Source organism: Anser brachyrhynchus (genome assembly GCF_964034855.1).
Source record: "Anser brachyrhynchus genome assembly, chromosome: 15".
NCBI lineage: Eukaryota > Metazoa > Chordata > Aves > Anseriformes > Anatidae > Anser > Anser brachyrhynchus.
The window spans coordinates 9,422,529-9,442,048 of record NC_137733.1 but is presented as its reverse complement, the minus strand read 5'-3'; the positions used below and the strand labels follow the sequence as shown (position 1 = coordinate 9,442,048).

At 37.4% G+C, this 19,520-nt stretch overlaps 1 protein-coding gene across 6 annotated transcripts; it reads right to left on the bottom strand.

The window, feature by feature from the left end:
* Positions 1–33: 33 nt before the first annotated feature.
* CCP110 (centriolar coiled-coil protein 110) lies at positions 34–19,440 on the bottom strand. 6 transcript variants are annotated; one of them, XM_080556438.1, is made up of 15 exons: positions 19,308–19,440; positions 17,771–17,921; positions 16,294–16,422; positions 13,176–14,820; positions 12,063–12,187; positions 11,742–11,922; positions 10,444–10,583; positions 9,953–10,069; positions 9,571–9,672; positions 9,175–9,291; positions 8,593–8,672; positions 7,938–8,000; positions 7,344–7,403; positions 6,668–6,750; positions 34–2,358 (listed from the first exon to the last, which is right to left on the bottom strand). In XM_080556438.1, the coding sequence occupies exons 2-15, from the start codon at positions 17,915–17,917 to the stop codon at positions 2,306–2,308; spliced, it is 3,042 nt and encodes a 1,013-aa protein (XP_080412564.1). In that variant the 5' UTR covers positions 17,918–17,921; positions 19,308–19,440; the 3' UTR covers positions 34–2,305. The 6 variants fall into 6 exon arrangements, with proteins under 6 accessions (XP_080412564.1, XP_080412562.1, XP_080412563.1 ...); XM_080556436.1 differs by lacking the exon at positions 19,308–19,440 and adding an exon at positions 18,596–18,720; XM_080556437.1 differs by lacking the exon at positions 19,308–19,440 and adding an exon at positions 18,468–18,587.
* Positions 19,441–19,520: the final 80 nt, after the last annotated feature.

Here is a 19,520-nt window from a genome sequence, read left to right as displayed (position 1 = left end):
ATTAGGGGGAAAAACAAACAAACAGTACAGGTCTTTTGAAAGATCGCAGGTTTATTGTGCAATATGTTTAAGTAAAAAGCAAGACCGGTGAAAACGAAAGTACAAAAATAAATACACTTCTGTAATGATATTACAGTCGCACACAAAATAAAAAGATAAATTAAGTATGTATAAATAAAAAACACAGATCAAGTACAAAAAACAAATTCTGGCACTTGTCAAGAGAAAGGCCGCATGAAAGTTTATTAAAAACAAACGAAGTTGTGCTACAAGGCCTTATTACACACATTGGAAACATGCTTAAAGTAAAAGAGGCTCAGGTGTGAAACCTGACCTGAAGGTAAGCATTCAGTTCTACTCACACACTAAACCAATCTTTATGTCAACATATTGCCTATGCTAATAATAAATACAGTATATAAAACATCCTTTAAAAGCATCAGTCTTTAGCTCTGATATATCAACAGCAAGCTTTGCCACCTGCAGCACAGGTTACACTTGTCAGTATTTTTCCCCTTTGAGATGTTTTCCACTCCTGTTTCTGGAGTTTTCAAACAAAGGAAATCAAAACAGCATTTTGATGACTACTGAGTAAGCAGGAAGCTTGTCTCAGGCATTTTTTGGATTACATCTGAAATTTTAAAGAGCCGTAGAATTTATATGAAGGAGGCAGGTTCTCCAGTGGTGTAAACTGTTACATTTGCACCATTAGGGAAGGCACCCCAAAGCTTTCAAATAAAAGCTACAGCACAGAGCCACTGAGCAGTGACATCTTCAAAGTATTTAGGAAGCATTTTGCCTTTTCTACATAAGCAATCTGGTATCACTTGGTACAAAACATTTGTTTTTAACGACGTAACTAGCTGCAGAGGACACACTTACTGATAGAGGTCACAACTAGTGCCACAAGCAAGCCAATTTGTTCATCGCTGTCGCTGAAGATAACTCTCTTCATCCTACTATTAATCCTCCTTTTTACAGTTATTGTTTAACCCAATAGAACTTATCAGTCCTTTTTCTCCTTTATCAGTGTCCCTATGTTACAAAGCCTCCAAGGTTGCATTGTACTGATACCAGGAAGAAAACAAAATATAACCCATTTCACATTTAAGTAATCAGTTCCCTAGTGCTAGGGTAAAAGAGCAAAGAAGTGAGCACTGCAAAGACTTAAATAACCAAGCTTTTCCTCTGGTTTCTAATGTTAACATCCCATCACCAGTTCATTAAGAGAAAGAACTTAGAGACTTCCACTCCCCTCATGTTGAAGAATAATATCCATCAGTATGACAACCAAGACAAAATATGAACATGATATTTCAGTATTAGATTTTCTTAAATGAGAGACTGTTTTTCTTGGGTTTTGGTAGAGGTTTTTAACCCCCCCCCCCCCCCCCCCCGAGACCAGGAAACGTTATTTCAGTACAAGGGCTGTTAGATCATGGTACAAGAGAAACTGCTCAGAAAAACTGCAGATGTCAAAAAGAAAACATAAGGCATATGAATTATTATTATAGACAATCATGTGCAAGTCTGAAATGATAAAACAATTAAAATCTTGCCGTCTCATGTTTTTGTTGAACATATACTTCTCTTAATCTCGGCTAAAATTATTTCTGTAACAAAGTGCCACAGACAGGAAGGAAAAAAAATCATAGGACTTCCAGCACAATGGTTTGATCTACCATGTGCAGAAAGGGGCAGTTTCAGTACAGTCTTTGCAAGTACATCTGTCTGTCCAGTAGTTAATCTGGATCCGTATCTGTTCAATTCAGCAGCCATGAAGTTAGGTAATCGCATTTACACAAACACATCCAGAAAGGCTGCTGACAAATTCACTGACTGAAGAGCTCAGTTTTGTTTAAGGATTATATTTTTGCTTATTTAACTGATTTAACTTTATGGTATGAAACTAAAAATATATACGCGTGACTTATTTATGGTGGCAACCATACACAGAAATTGCAATTTGCAAAAATTTTATGAGAGATACAAGAATTACAGAGTGTTAAGTCATGAATTAACTTAATGTTGCTCTACGGTCTTCTTTAAATAATGTTATGAATCTTATGTGTACACAGCAGTATGAAGATCTAATAAGTTTAACATGCAATTTTCCACAGTATTAGAGCTTTGCAGCCCTTTATTACTTAAATATGATTGTATGAATATGTCATCATCTGGAAAAAACAAAGTATGTTTACCATTTCTGAATATACATATAAATTTAGGGCATGAAATGCTTGAATCAGTGCTGAGAATGCCATCATTAAAAAATAGCCTGTTTATCCCAGCGAGTGCTGTCGTCTTAAATTGTCACAACATTTGGCTTCTTTCTTTGGGTTCTTCCTGCATATGCTCCTAAAAACAAAGTAGAAGTATTACCATTTCACAGTTGATACTGTTTTTTGCAACAAGATTATCTAGCAAATACAGCTGAAAAGACAAAATTTTAAAGCATTATTATATATTCAGTGCCTACTTTGAAAACGACACTTTTCATAATGTTACACTTGAAATGCCTTATGAACACGTAAGTGGAACAGGTTGCTAAAACTACTAGTAGGCTTGAAAGTAACATGTTCTAGTTTTTCCTTCCTCAGTAATTGTTCCATTGTCTCTTCTGCTAATCTAAAACATCTGCGACTATAATTCAGAAGTTTTTAAAAGGTAAGTCTGTTTGTAACATTACCAAGACAGATTAAATATGATTAACTATTCCATGTACTACTTTTAAACATAATATCAATTAAGAAAATACTATACCAAGTCAAATATTTAAGACAACTCTTTTCTTTTCCCACCTCCCATGTTAATAAACAAAGAGGTAGAGACAGAGCAAGAGTAATGCAAAGCATAGGAAGTTAACACTGTAAGTTGATCTTAGTATTTCTAATTATCTTCATTCTTGTTTCTTGGAATGTGGGCCTAAACTCTCTTCCTCAGACATCCACACACGACAACAGATCTCTCTTCTGTTACATTTGTTCTTAATGCATAGCAACTGCCCCCAAGATGAATAGATTTCAGGTTCAGGAGAAACGTGTGCATGAGCCAGAGGGAAGCAAGTGTAAGGCATAGGCAAAATGTAAAGTTTCACTCTGACAGTTTGATAGACTTCAATAAACTATTAAAAAAATAATATATGTGCCAGAGAATACTCAAATCTTAATAAAAGCAAACTGTCTTTTCAGGAGAACAGTTGCAGGTTTCCATATGTTGACAAACACAACCAGAATTAAAAGTGCAGTATGAATAACTTTATCAGGCAAAGCCCTTATAATAAAAAGAAAGCTGCTTAAGAGTAAAAAGTAAAATAAAAATCTCTCCACATGTAACAAATTTCTAAATATATACATATTTAGAAAGCCATATTACACTATGCATAGCACAATTATCTTCCAGTGATAAGGGTTTAGCACTGCAGGCTGCTAAAAAGAAGCACAATTCAGCATTCATTAGGTGCAGGAAGTTATTGAGAGTGTCCGGCAATGTGAGCAAACATTTATATGAAAGCAGTGAAAGTTATATCACATGGTGCAGAGCAGTGAAAATGGAAGACAGCCATGGAAAAGAAATAGTTACCAGGCAATTAAACAACTGTGACAAAGTAAGTGCCAGTCTTTTTTTTTTTTTTTAAATGATTTTCAGTTACTAGCACAGTGCAAAGCAGCTTTGCAAATGCCCCCAGAGACCTTACCACAGCAGGATCCCTCACATCTGAACACTGTTTCCCACTACACAAAAAGGCATTCCCGCTGGCCCAGCACTCGCCGGTGCTGTACTCTTCAGCTCACCTGTGATCCCGTATGACAAACAACCAGGCTGACAAGCATGATGCTTTAGTAGTGCTTGAACACCACATAGTTTTGAATCAGCCCACCTTTAATAATGTTTTACTATTAGGAAATAAGTGGACATATTTCAAGTCAGTTTTCTCCCCCTGCCTAGTCCCTCCCTGTAAATGCCCTGCCTAGCACAGCTTGCAAGCTACTGACTGAGCATCGTTACCCCATTAAAACAAAACCAAACAAACAAAAGGATGACTCTTCATAGATTTATTAGGTTCTCTCTTTAGTACAGACCTTTGGATTCAAGGAGTACATAACAAAAACTAAATTTAAGACCACCTATTAAAGAAAAATACCTTTGTGCTAGAAAAAGACACCAATCAGAGTGGTATCAGAACTACAAAGCACTTTGTTGACAGAAGTTAAAAGAACAGTCAAAAGAATGGGAAAAAAAAGTAGTTTGATGGCTATGTCACTGTCTTCTTCTGAAGTTGTTTCTCACACCTAGTTTGAATGCTTAAGGGACATCTGGAATATCTGTATTCTACTAACCCTTCTTCCCTTTTGTCCCTCTAACAAGCTGCGAGTTAGGGATTTAACTGCGAGTTAGGGATGAACGAGGACAATAAACAAAATAGAAATATTATGGGTTAAGAGTTTGCAGACTTAACATAGTTACAGATATAAGTACGTCATTTCTTTTCAAATTGACTTGAGATTATAGTTTCTCAATGGTCTTGTTGCCTTACTACAGTTGACTTCCAAGAATCTCTCTTGAAAAGAAACTTACTTCACTAAAACCAAATATATTCAACATACTGCCAAACCTCTCACTATTCAAATTAATCCATATATAAAGAAAACCACATTAAATATATTCAACTTAAGGTATTCTTTATTATGCAAAGTTATGCACATTTCTTTCATGCCAAACATTCCCCATCCAGTAATTTCAGAATGCCTTTCTACTACCCACGTGGTATAAGTAGTCTAACCTATTTAATACCAGTACTTCCACATGCTCTTTTATATACCACAGGAAATTAAGTGACATCAAAACACTAAACTGAGGTTATATTGTGTAACCAGAACTAGACAGCATACAACTGGTTAAATCATCTACTTCGCGTTCGAAGAAGGTCACTACAGGAGGCATTATACAGCTTTCCAGATAGTCAACAAATAGCAATAAAGAATGGAATTGAGAAATTTAGAGATGTATTCTAAAGGATTCCTTTAATTGCCTGGTACTAACTGTCAGGACTTAGATAATTACAACTAAGATAAACCTGGGGACTCAGCAGAGCAACACGCACTGCCAATGCAAGAGAGTGACAGAGAATGTTTTAACTGGATGTCAGACTTAAATGCAAAAAACACGATAGATCATCACACCCCAAGCATCAATTATATGAGACTGGGGAAGCATCCAGATCCCAAATCAATGCTAAGCTTGATACTGACACCATACTCTCATTACTCCTCTTGACAACTTCTGGAATATTGTAACTGGAAGGGTTATTGATTGGTTCATCAAACTTGCAAATAGTAACTGACATATGGTTACCTTTGCTTGCTACAGTTACATTGCTTACTTAATATTCTTCTTTCTATTTCAGAGAAATTATTTACAATCTTTGCTAATTTTGAGTGCAACTGAGTAACTGCCTTGCTGCACCTTAGTGGTGACAACATTGCCAGGAGAATTGGTAACTGAAAAATAAAACAAACCAACCTTGGTTGGAATCTCATCATTTACTCCTCCCCCCATCCCCTTTATTTGCTTTCAAAATGAAATGCTGAAGATGTATACACATGGTTTCTTATTAGCGTATGTCCTTCTACAGCCACTTCTCTTGGCTTCACGAAGTACAAGGACAATCACTTCTGAGAAAACAGAACATTTGAACAGTGCACACTCTGTACTGAAGTATGGAGATACTCCCTATAGCATTGCTCCAGGTCAGCAGTAAATGCAGAATCTTCCTTCTAGGAAAGGTTTGATACTTAATACACAACGTTATTTCAGATCACCATGAGAAGGAGCTGAAATTCTACCACGTTATAGTTTGACTTCTTGAGCCCAAAAGTTCCTAATTGTTTTATACTTGACTTGTGGAACTCTCCTTTGAGAGCAAAGTGTCATAAAGATCTTAAACAGCTTTTAAAACTCCAAACCAACTCATCTGTTGATAAATAAAGGCTTGTCACTTAAGAAATTTGAAATCAGATTAGGAAATGGAAATTGCAAAAGATATTTCATAGTGTTTTATTCTCTTCATGCCTGAACAGGCTGAAAACAGAGAGGTCTGGCACTATTATCAAACCTTCTTATTAAAAAGGTAACCAACTGGTAATCTCTGTATGCAAGCTCAGGAATACTCCACTTTTGGAGTATTATTTTTGTCTCATTAAGACTCACACATTCTGTAAGATTCTACAGTAGAAACTTAAGTTTCAGCATATGGAGACTAAATGCCCACTGGCAAGTCTTCTGAAACTGTCCTGTCTTTGAAACAAAACCTATTGAAAGGACAAGTTACGCATGTACAGAACTGCAACGACACGATCGATCCAACTCTAGTTTGACTACTATTAGCCTCTCAAACAGTTACAGTGAATATATTTGGAAAAAATACTTATGGTTGGGCATCTGACAAGTGAAATCAAATGAGCTATGTAGTACATTCTATACCCCACATTTACAGAACTTTACAGCGGATGGTTAAGTTACCAGTGCATGTCTGAAGAGACAGGTTAGATCTAAGACACAGCAAAGCAGGTGCGCAAGAAAAGGAAAACAATATACCCCCCATCTATTTTTTCTTGATACTAGTAACTTATTTACTATACAATCCAAGCACCAATTTTCTACACACCTGGAACAGCCTTGTTAGACACTCTGCTCTCTGAGGCCTTCTTTCTATTTTGATCAACCCCCTTCATTGAGGTCTTAGGGGTTCTAATTAAATATAAAAGAGTTAATAAGTCACTTGCATCAATGTTGAAAGACCGTATCCAAAAATATAAAGACACTATCAAACTGTTTGGCATGAAATCATTTTTACACTGTCCCATATAGGCTCCTCCAGATGATCTTGGAGGTCTTTTCCAACCTTAATGATTCTCTGTGCACAACACCTATTGACATTATTAAGGCTTAAGAAGATACATTACGTAAGAGACCATCTCTCCAGAGAATTTTAAAACTCTGTTCAAGAAACTGATTCAGTTCAGATACTGTGGCATTACAGTCTACATTTAAAAATACATATATTTCATTAAGTGGAAGCAAAGCTTCATGGAATGAATGTTACAAATAGAAATGTCAAAACACGGTGTAAATGGAGACAATACACAAGAGGATGATAACACTAAGTATTTTCTTGCAGTATAAGGTAAAATAAAGCTTTATCACTCTCAAAATACTGTGAGAATTATTTTGCCTTTGAAAAACAGTTGCACCATTAAGTATAAATATTACTTCGAAATTACTGTGTTTTTGCACTAGGCATTTACTTTTAATGTTAGGCCAAGAACATGCTGTGTCCTTACCCTTGTCTGCAAAGCAATCTATGAACTGGGGCATTCTGTCCTTGATTTGGTTGAAGTACTCTGTTAAAACACAAACTTCTATTAGTGCTTTTTCCCCTCTTAAAATAAAATAAAATAAAAATAAAAACAAAATAAAATAAAAATCTCACGAGGAATACTGAACTATGCATCATCTTTCACACAGAAAGTTTCAGAATGGCTAGAGGGCTGTGACATGTAGGCGAAAGTGGCAGGAATTAAAATTCCAGAGTAAAAATACTACTTTCACTAGCTATTTAAAGCAAAGACACACACACAAAAGAAAAGCTTAAGAGATACTAATAGTATATCTGAGAGAAACCTTGAACCTGAACATACAGAGTTACAACTGTAAACAAATAATTTCTGAACTGACTTTGAGGAAAATAAAAAAAAATATTTTTTCTAACTTTAGAAGTAATAACCCCTTTTCTCAGACCACACTAAATCCGATTTCATTAATGCCACAATAATGGCTAAAATCCAGCTGATTGATGTCAAACAAGCAACAAAGACCAAAGAATCTAACATCATAGATTCTTTAGAAGCATTGTAATACGAGTAATCTTCACTCACCGGCTTTCAGGACTTTTTTGTTTTATGATTATTTTTTTACTTGGCATTCCCATTTCTGAAGCCCTAGAGAAACAACAGCATTGAAGCATATTTAAGTTACAAAATCATCATGTAGGTCTTAAACATAAATAGCAAGAGAAAACCAGCAACAGAATCTACATCTACATATAATACTGCCAGAATAGTTCTACGGATTACCGCTTTTTACGCATGAGCAAGCGTAACACTTCTATTCTGTCCACTGCGTTGCAGTAGACAGATAATGTCTGCCACCATCCCAAAAATACTCCTTGCCAGAGATACTCTACCAAGTATCCCTCTTGCTAGGCACTTTGGAAAGGTTGATAAAATAACCTACAAAAATCAACCATAAATTGAGTGCACAGAGGTTGTTTTGATCGCCACTGAAATATGCTGTAAATGCACAACCTGGAACAACCATTTTGCCCACAGGGACAACAAGTCTCTCAAAAGTTAGACAGAACTGCTACAAGTGGTAACACACCACACGTCTGAAGCTTTTTTATTCATTCTTCTTAGGAGACATGTTGGTTTCCAAAGAATCTGTTTCTCCAAAAACTTATTTTCACTATTTCCTACTCTTCCTACCCATCCTCTTGCACCCTCCACCCACCAAAGGGAGAACTGCACATACTTCATGTACTTTTTCCTATCCAGAGATTTCTGCGTAGCTGTTGAAAGCGTTGCTCTCTCTCTTGGACTCTTTACTTTATCCTATAAAAGCAAAAACAACCAACAGCAACACTCATTACTGTTTTAATTGAGCTTAACCTCATCTGACCTGACCCTACTTTAAAACAAATAAATAAAAATATTGATATATTTTAAATTTCTCTCTTTTCAGTACAAAGTTCATGTTCAGGCTAAATCCAAGATTTCTATCTTCTTTAAAATCAAAGAATCTTCCTTATACTACCAGATTAAGAACGCTTGCGTGGCATAATAAATTCTTGAAGTCTGAAATTTTGTTATCACTTTCATCATGTTTTTCACTGTTTATTATGCCTACGCACTAAAAGTTTCAAGACAGATATCTCCTACTGCAGTGATTTTTATTATTATTTTTAACTTTTAATAATTACACGAGCACAATTTAACAATTAAGATTGTAAACTTTTTACTTCATCAGGAAGAGTCTCTTAAAAGCAAAATGATTCAGTATTTAAACTCTTAAAAAAAAGAAAAAGCAGTTTACATTGTCATGACTATAACCCACCATTTGCCTAAGCATTTTCTCTTTACGAACTTCACGATCGTGACGCAGAATATTCATTCTTTCAGATGCCTCCATTGTAAAAAATATGTCATGGATGTCATACAGAGCAGCTCGCAGCTGGAAAGAATAGTTAAAAAATTCATAAAATAGTTAGCTTTCCCATGGTTTTGATCACCAAACTCCATTTAGACAAAACACTTTAAAAGGTAATTTAGAAATCCCTCTTAATGTGTCAGCAGAAAAATCTAATCTTTTCTTCACAGAGTTTACACTTTTTCTTTTGAATAAAGCCACTGTGAAAGTTTCTGGTATTTATACTACCACACATAAACAACCAACTTCTTTTTACAAAAGCAGAATAGCTAGGAAAGAAAAAGGAAGTTTAAATTATGTCACCTGAGCCATTACTCTTTCATGAAGGGATGCATCTTGTGCTGAAACACTTCCTCTTTTTAATGGGGCTTCAGACTGAAAATTCCTTATGAACTCCATAGTATCCTGGGGGAGAGGGGGAAATGAGATTAAGCACTGAGCATAATCCTTCACAACCAAGGAATCATCACAAACTTTTTGCGTAGTGCTGGTTGTCTTTTACTTGGACCTTATGACAGTAAGCAATGCAGCACTTAAACATGTTCAAATGGCAGATATTACTAAATTATTCTGAAAGCAGAAAATGCATGATTTCAACTGTCAATTGACAATAGGAGAGAAAGAAAGATAAAAAGAACATACTCAACAGGAGGAGAAGCCACATAATTAAAAATGTGGATCTTACTTTTACAGTTTGCTTAAGATGTTTCAGTTTTTCTGTCTGCAGGAGTCTACGAGTAAGAAATCCCTTTGCCACAGCAGTTATCTTACTGAACTTCATTTGTATCTCTGGACTGAAAACCTTAAAAGAAAAGTAGCATTTTCTAAACACTGAATAAACAAAGCAGAAGTTAAGAATTATTTCTCAAATAACATCAGTTACTTAAGTTTTGAAGTAAGAAACAAGCTGTTGATAAGGGTAAAAAGTTTTGGCTAGGCCAGAAGTACCCACCACAGTATTAATTTAGCAGAAGCAATATACTGTTATATGATTATTTTGCATATATGAATAGCAAGAAAAACATACTATACAGTTGTCCCATGTAATTCAAGTCAATATAGGAAGGGACACCGAACTTTTCAGTGAAATTTATTACTACACAGCTATTACAAAATTGCCAGTGTCTTACAAAAATTAAAGGGCTTTTTAAGTTACAAATAAATCTTTTTCCTTACCTGAGTCCACCTAGTTTTGATCCTGTTACTTGGCCTAGATACTGAGGTTTTTATAACTCCACTACCCGATGGTCCCCAGAGGTAGAATGAAGTTTCACTTGTTGAAGTGAAGGTGTTAGGTGTTGTGGTATGAGCAAAACCTGCACGCAAAGCAGAGTGTATGGTTTAACACACAGATTTCTTTCCATAAAGTAATGACTATGCATGCAAATACACACAGAGCTCTATATACAAAAACAGATGCAATCATCATACTTCAGAACAAAACATAAGACAGCGCTCCATAAAAATAACTAATTAAGAAAAAAAATTCAATCACACACATAAACTTAACTCAGGCTGCAGTCAGGAAGTCTTTTTGGAGAGAACAGAGAGGTTCCCAATGCTGTTAGCTATTCTTATTCAAATTGTGGACTATAATACTTACATTTTGGGAGAAAAAATATCTGTATGCTACAGCATGAAAAAAATAAATCACTCACATAATATTAAAGTTGCTACACAAAATCTTATCCATAAAGCATCTCAAAGAAAGTGGTTTTGAAGTGTTTAATGCTGTTAACATGGAACCTAAAGATGAATATTAAACAATCCTAATCATATAGTTCAGCAATTTTACTCTCGAAGTTCCTTTGCTCTTCACCTGTTAAAACATCAGATTTCCATCTGTGTTTGCAAAGTTCATGTTAAAACAGTGAAGAAACAGAACGCAGCTCAGAAGTAGCAACTTTGTTTACAAGGTCAATTACAGGCAAGAAGCAATCTGAAAATTTGATTCATTTCAGAGCAAAATTAGATAAACCAATGGAAAGAAAAACAACCATTTCATAACACACTGGAACAGGCAAGACATGCCATTGACTACTGCTGTACATCCTTACAGACAAGACCCCCTGGTAGAGCCCTTCTAATCCTCCCACACAAACAAGAGCACTAGACCGCAGCTACGTGGCATCAGGATGAACGTTCTGTGACACGATGCAAATTCATGTCCTCATCCTTGACCAGATCAATTTACTTTTAACTTGCCTTCCTCAAATATTCCCCTTAACAACTCTATGCAGATGCAACACCTGGAACAGTACAAGAATGGCTGAAACTGCCACCCAGACAAACATGCAAAAGAAAATTTGTTTTACATATGCTGTCAGCAGCTGAAGGCAGCTGCTGTTGGTCAGGATCTGCTGACAAGAGGCCTGAACAGGAGCCCTGCTTCTATCAGTACAATGGGCAGTCACTCCAGTCAAGCACTGTAGAGAAAAACATACCACAATATCTAATTATATTCTAAGTTTTACCAATGCTGGTCGAGTTTGTGTTATGGACTGTCTCCAGCTGAGACTGCACGCTTTCCAGTAAGCCACTTTCGCTTTTTCTCCACTCCAACTCCATCCTGCTGTTAATGTTCACTTTGGAAATTTCTATTTCCGTTGTAGCAACCTTCTTTCCCTTCAGCTTCCTCTCCTGTTCTTCCAGTTCCTACAAAAGAAAGAATCAACTGTAAGACTAGTTTTCTAAGACTCCAAAGCAACAGAATATACATTTTAAAAACAACTGCTTCCTGACAAACTTCAACACACTTGACTTTAGCTTGGAATTTTTCCTCTTTTTTGCTTTACCTTCTGCAGTTTCTCCTGTTCTCTCTCTTGTTCAGCTATCAGAATTGACAGTTGTTGTGCATGCTGTTCTTCAAGCCTCTTCCTCATTTCTTCAAACGCCAACATTTTAGTTTTTAAAATCTCTTCTGAGAAGATATATACAACACAAAGAATCAAGCATTAAACATTTTCTATGCAATCTTTGCCACAGATATACATGCTTTAACAGGAGTAATTTGCACCATCGGTAAAAAGCATGACATCTTTCACACAGAGCGGCCACTACGTATTGCAAGAACCTTGATATCAAGGTGCCACTATGTATTACAAAGAACTTTATCAGTTACTTCAGTCCTTCAGAATATTTGCATGTTCATATTTGCAGGACAAGCATGTGGATGGAACAGCAGTGGCACCAACTGAGCCTACATTAAAACACAGATGCAAAAAATCTAGTTCTGAGAAGAGCATACCTACACTCACTTGAGTTAAAAAAAAAATACTTAAGCCACTTTGGCTTGACATGGTAGAGACACACACAAATGTAAGAGTCTTGAATTGGAAGAAAATACCTATACAATAATTTGCAACCTACCTTTTAAAAGGCATTTTCTTTTAATTTACATGGGGTATTTTAGTAGGCTTATTTATATCTAATGGAATATTATTTCTTATTAAAACTAAGTTCAAACTTCTACATTCAGATGAGAATTTAGTATTTTTTTGTGGTTAAATGACACCCTTGAGAATAAATACAGAATTCACCAAACTGAGAAACAATGTTTTATCCGACCCTTCCTCATAAATTATTTAATCAAGTATTTGTTACAAATAGGTGTTGTAAGACTTTTGACTCCAATCGACTCCTAAGTCAGCAATGACTCCATACTGTAGCAGTTAGGAAAGGCTCAGGTAGAAAGTTAAATTTCAGAATTTGTCATTAAAAACCAGAGAAATAATGAGATTACTGAAAAAAGATAACTGACTAAATCAAACTTTTGTCTTTTGATATATATACTTCAAACCACCAATGACTACGTTATAACATTTTCAATTATCATTGTTTCTCCCTAAAAGATTTCTAAACTGAGAAGTAAGTTGAAGGAAAAACCCTCAACTACAGGAATCTTTTACCTTTTACTATACTTGAATCAGGAGCTGTGTTCTTGGTAATGTAAACTGATCCCACAGAATATTTCTGTTCTTGCAACCACTGCTTCTCTTGTTCTTCCATTCCAACTGTTACAGCACAGGGACTGTTTTCTTTTTGGCAATTGTCGGTGTCCAAATCAAGCCTACGTTTTACCTTTTCAAAGGTATTTTCCAGAAACTGCTCATTTGCCGGGGAAGCACTTGGAGTATCCATCTGCTGACGCATATGCTTGCTCTGTGTTAGCAGCGGGGATGGGTTTTCTACATCGTAAGATTTATTGAGTTCTACTGGAGAATTACATTTAGTATTTTCGAGCAAACTGGACGGTTTAGTTTCATGCACAGCTAGGAGCTTCTGTGATACTGTAGACTGACTGATGCCAAATGGCTCATTCAGTTTTGGAGCTGCAGTATTAGCAGCAGTCTCTACTTTATATGGTCCCCTGCTGTCCATCGCCACCTGTCCTTCCACTGTAGCAGACAACGGCCCCTTGCTTTCCAAAGGCCCAAAGGAATGTCGAATTGGTTTGCCAACCACCAACCCATCACAGGGAGCTGCAGAATTCCTGATGACACCAGGAACTCTGCCAGGGCAAAGCATAGAGAAGTCCACCATGAACTTAGGCACTGATTCAGACACATTATTTTTATCAGCAATATCTTGCATGATTAAATCCATCGCTCTCCCCTTGCCTTTAGGGCTCAATTCATAAGCATTCACAGGATTATTTATAACTATGTGTCCCATCGATAGAGGTCTTGGGCGTCTTCGGTGCATTTTAGGACTCATGCTTGGCTCTGGGCTTGGCAATTTGGTATACGATCCCATGAGGCTCCTGACAATGCTACTGTCACGATCAACCACAGAAGTATTTTTTAATTCTTCATCTGAATCTGAATCCACCAGCGGGGGTGTTCCAACTCTCATAGGAATGTCCACTTTAGAAAAACTGGATAAAGTTGACATACTTGTGTTATTGCTATGAGCAGAGGTACCTTGGAGAAGGGTATTTGATTTATTAAGACTGGGCTTATCAAGTGGCACAGCAGTGGAATTTCTGCCTGTAAGCTTCGCTCGCTCTTTTACAGAATCAGTTGTTTTAACTGCATCATTTTCTTTGTCTGAATGACTTTCACTCATACTCCTCTTTGAATTACTTTTTGAGCCACGCCTCGTTTGCTCTTTCTCTACGTACTCCCTGGATTTTTTCAGCAGGTTCTGAAGGCTCATTACATACGGATCTTGGACTTCCTTGTCAGATGATGGCACTGCTGCTCCCTCTTGCTTTTGCAAAGCGTGAGACACAAGCTTACTCTGCGTGCTGTCAGGAGATGCAGCCCTTGGACAAGGTATGTCTTCGGAGAAGCGACTCTCGCTTTGCTTTGAAAAAACGTTCTCTTCAGCTGCTTGAGCTTCTGTCACATTTGATGTCACTTGCCCCACCGTATCTGATGACACAAGTTCTGGAGTCTTTTCAAGCTCCGTGGGACCATGCTGTTTAGGAGAACATGGCAAACTGGCATCAGGTGGAGCTGTGAGGTCAGTCAAAGCTTTTGAGTCTGAAGCAGGGCACATATTCTCACCCTCCCCCGTGTTCACGTCATTTGCACTAGATCCCTTCCTGATCTGCAAATAAAAATTGAAAAATATCACGTATTTTGGATGAAATCTCTGATTTTCAAATTAATGCAAACTTCATCTGCACTTAAAAGAGAATGCTACAACCTTAAAACCCATAAAAATTTTCAGTTTGAGTATTGCAAATTTCCTTCAAATTCCTTACAATATAAAGCTCCATGCAATGAGAAAAAGGCTACTGGAATTAAAATGTAAATGTGGATAATGGTCCACTCAGAATTTTTAGTGATACAAAATATCTGAACGCAAAGATGCTTTTTTCTTCACACAGTAATTTGCATACATTCAAATAATTTTATGGCTTCAAATTATATTGCAAGATTCCTGTTAAAATATGAAATCGCGTTCATATTAAATAAGAAATGTAATTGAAAAAAATCAACATCAAATATAGGTTAACCTACAGACAACTAAGAACAAATCAAAATAATTCCTAAAGGTAGTGGAGGAACTATATTTTTTTCATTTCTTTACTAATCCAGAGATGTGAAATATAACTTTTCAAGTACTTGTAAAAACAACTTTAGTTACATGTCATGCATTATGTAGCTTCTCTTTTATTTAAGTGAAAATTACATGGTACTTGTAGCCAGCATTTGGTTAAAATGATTTCCACACTTCCACATTAAAATACAGGTTATCCTACACGTTGCAACTCAATTATCAAGGGGACATCCTTGGAAAAAAAAAAAAAAAAAAGCTAAGGTTTTTGTACTGAACGTAAGTTCCTGGTCTGCTCTTCATATCCCAAGTCAGGTGACTGTTGCCATGTGCGCTCCAGTAAACACTACGAGCTTGGTAACTTAGAGGTTTGCCACCTTAGTAACTCAACACACTCAGCATTATCTGTACCCATTCAATCAAAAGGTTAATTTAAAGGCTGTATTATAGCTATGTTACAAAGACAAATAATACTGCTTGATTAGATGTATTTAATATTCTTTTCAGTTAAAACCCTACTGAATCCATCACCGAAGAACCAAAGAAAAAAAAAATAGTTGCAGCAAAATTACAAAGCACCCAACAGAACTACAAGTTGTTTCAAAGGTAATTTTATTTCTGTAATCATAAAGTTGTATATATATACACACATTTTTCTATTAAACTACAGGTTTGCAAATAAAGCAAGCCAGCTGCTGTAACAACAGTAGTTTCGTTTGTTTGCTTTTATAATCTAGGTGCTTGAGAGTTACAAAAGCAACGGTCAGTCAGTTAGTGTAGTCTGCCTTTTGCATACACCAAAAAAATCAGTGAAGAGCAAATCCCACACATTACAATGAATGTAGAGACTACTGCTAAATAATCAATCATCCAGTCACACAGCACAAATACTAGCAAATGCTGGTTCTTGAGAGTTAACTGCTATTAATTTCACTAGTGAATACCTAAATCCCAGCCCTTTCTCAAAACATATATAAGGAGATGTTTCCTCTAAAGCTATAAGAAGGGTTTGAACACTACCTGAACATTTTCTAGAATCTCCTGAACACGATTCAGTAAAGCTCTTTTCTTGGAGTTCTGTCTCCAGGTCTCTAGATCCAGTGCTTTCTGTTTATACTGCTCTATTTCCTTTTTCTTTTCAAAGTTCAGCTGCAAAACAGAGTGTAAGAAACATGGTTTATACCACTAAATGCAAGTTACAATACAGAATTACAAAAATAAATTAAAACCACAGAAACAAAGAACAGAAGAAAAACAACCACCTAAGCTGAGATTTTGCACACACTTTAAATGCCAATTTCTTTTTAACCAATTACACTTTTTTATGCAGTTGCACAAAAAGTCTTTTTTTGGCATACATGCTAATGAACATGAATTTAAAAGATAGTTTATAATTTTTTTATGAGCATTCCATGCTGCAATGCCAACTTCAAATGACACAGGACTGAGACTGCAGGACAGGTCTTTCCCAGTCCTCCACAGAGATGGGAGGTTTTGGCAGCCCTGTGACCAGCATTCCTACCTATGCTCAATCTATTAAGTTCTGTGAAGGACTAGCTTGCACTTGCCCTCTGAACCAGTGGTAAATTTCATGAGACAGAAAAAAAGAAATGTAAGCTAGCAAGTTTCTGGATCCTATCAAAAACTATATCAGAAAATCTTCCAAGTTACTACTTTAGAATATATAGTTTGGATAAAAGTCAAAACTAAATCTACAAAACCTCATCTCCAAAAAGTGGTTTCACAAAGTTCTCCAAAATTAAGTAGTTTCTAGCCAAATTATACATTTCTTCTATGATAATTCAAAAAATGTACCCATTTATAAATGAAAAATATTGCAATATATTCTTTTAATCTCTAATGTATATCTGCATCACAACTTTTGGAGATCATTGTCAGACACTCTCCATTCGTAGTTCTCATTACTGAAAGGAAGTCAGTTGCATTACACGAACTATCAACAGCTTTCTTATTGGCTCTGTTTAAATTAAGAATAGAATAGCTTTAACATAATTGATGAGCCTGTAAAATATATAAGAGGAAGGTGCAAATATATGAGGAAAAGAAGTATAATTAAAAGCTTTTTAACAACCTCAGTATTTCCTATTTCTACTGTCACATTATTATTTTTGGACAGTTTTAAACAAACAGATTATTTGATATTTGGAATGTCAATATAATATTAAAGTTAAGCCCAGCAGTAACATTTATCTATTTAACACTACAAATATTTTCACTCTCCATGTGAAAATAATAAATGAAGAATCAAGAAATGATAGCAGTCATTGAAACAAACAAACGGAAAAAAAAAACCACCAACCAACTGAAAAAAACTTACCCTTTACATTGTAAAATTAAAGCTAGGAATGCCTAGACTACGCTAAGCAGCAGGTCAGGTAATACCTTAAAACAGAACTGTACCTTCAGAAGCATCACTACACACATATCAAAGCACAGGTAACACACCGGGGAAGAAAAGAAAAAGAAGGCGCCTTACCAGGGGCGAAAGCACAGGAACTCCATGGAACTGAATAAAGGAGATATTTTTGTGCTGAATAATGAAAGAGGTTTCTGTCTTTATTGCCTCTTCTTGGATTCTGGAAAGATGCTTCTTACAGAATATTTCATAGTCCTCCATTTTCATCTAACTAAACAGCACAGAGCAATAAAATTAAGCTACTGTACTTCCAAGGCCATGAATAGAAAACAACAACACAACTAATTTAAGTTTTTATGTCTGTATCACTGTATCTGGGAAACAAATGATACGTTAGAAATGTCACTTGATCTTTTCCTGCCATTACGAAAAGCAGCAAAGCTAATTTGCTTATAAGATCTGCATATATGAGTGAAAAAACATGTTCAATCGCAGATACATTGATGAGACAAGCACTGAGATAACCCAGACACACACAATTACATGTGCTACAGGTAATCTTAACAATTTCCATCAAAGGCTAAACCTTTAAGGCCTCCCATCACCACCAGTTACTTCCCATCAGCCGTTTAAAAGAGACAACGCAGCTAAACTGAAACAATACTAATATTAAGTCCATATTAAGGCAAGACCAGCCTCGATATTCAGAGGGCTGACAGGAAGGTAGCTCACCCCACCACCCTCCTCCTTCAGGTTCCTCCTTCAGGTATCCCTGTAGCAACACAGACCAGCCCTTCCACCGAAAAAACAAACCAACCACCACAGCCCGGCTTCCTCAGGAGGCCCTGCCGGCGCTTCGTTCCCCTCGGCCCGTTCCTGCCGCCCTCCCCGAGCCCCCCCCGGCCCCGGTCCCGCTGCCCCCCGCCGCCGCGGCCTGCCCGGTACCGCGCCGCGGCCGCTGCCCCTCACAGCCGCCGCCCGTCCCGGCACTACAACTCCCAGCGTGCTCCGCGCCCGCCGCCTTCCCTCGGGGCGGGAGAGGCCGGCGGGTGCCGGGCGGTGGCAGGGCCGTACCGGGCGGGCAGGCGGTGACAAGGCGGGCAGGGGGGCGGCTCGCACCGCGCTCCGGCGCACGGCAGCCGCTTGGGGTGGGGGGAGCGCCTGGATCCCAGCAAGCACCCCGAGATGTGAAAGCTGGCTGCTAGAAACAGCTCCTTCGCCGCTGCTATCCCGCTCAATATTGCGTTTTATTTTTTAAATCTTCATCTTTAACCTTAAAAATGCCATCGTTTATCAAAATATTTTTAAATATGTAAGATGTTCCGTTAGTTGTTGTGTGTCTGTGCATACGTGTCTGGTTTTCCTTTGTGTACAGCTGGCACAAGCACAAAGCCACAGACAAAAAGAGCACCTGAGATGCTCAGCACCAGCTGGGCCGCTGTGTGACAGACGTTGGTGTTAGCTGATTAGGATCCAATTCAGAAGCTTCCCTGGTACCTGTTCCGCTGCTGGTTGGAAAGCATTCCTCGCTACAGAGCGAGTTTCTCACGTCGTACCCCAAATCCTTATTTATGTCAAGACAAACTGCCATCTCCTCTGCCTTTCTTATCCCACGTCAGACAAGCCCGTTTCTTTACCCTTCGCCCCGTTTCTTTACCCTTTGCCCCGTTCTGTATCTCGTTGCTCCGATGCTTTCTGATGGATTTGGCTTTCGGCCTCTCATAGGATTGGGGCTCGCTCTGGGTGGGAGCAGGCGGAGCAGGCAGCTAGCTGGAAATATAATTGGAACATAATTAAGATTATCAACGTTACGCTCCCAATTAGCTGACAGGACAAAACCAGACACACAAACCTCCAGCAACTCCCTGCG

What these genes read in the sequence shown, in the direction of transcription:
- CCP110 (XM_080556438.1), bottom strand. Translation starts at nt 17,917, where the DNA reads ATGAAAATGGAGGACTATGAAATATTCTGTAAGAAGCATCTTTCCAGA. An exon ending in TTCCTGTGCTTTCGCCCCTG is followed by an intron (nt 16,423 to 17,770) that starts GTAAGGCGCCTT and finishes TCTGTTTTGCAG; the next exon opens with CTGAACTTTGAAAAGAAAAA. An exon ending in CAAAAAAGTCCTGAAAGCCG is followed by an intron (nt 7,404 to 7,937) that starts GTGAGTGAAGAT and finishes GTGTTTTAACAG; the next exon opens with AGTACTTCAACCAAATCAAG.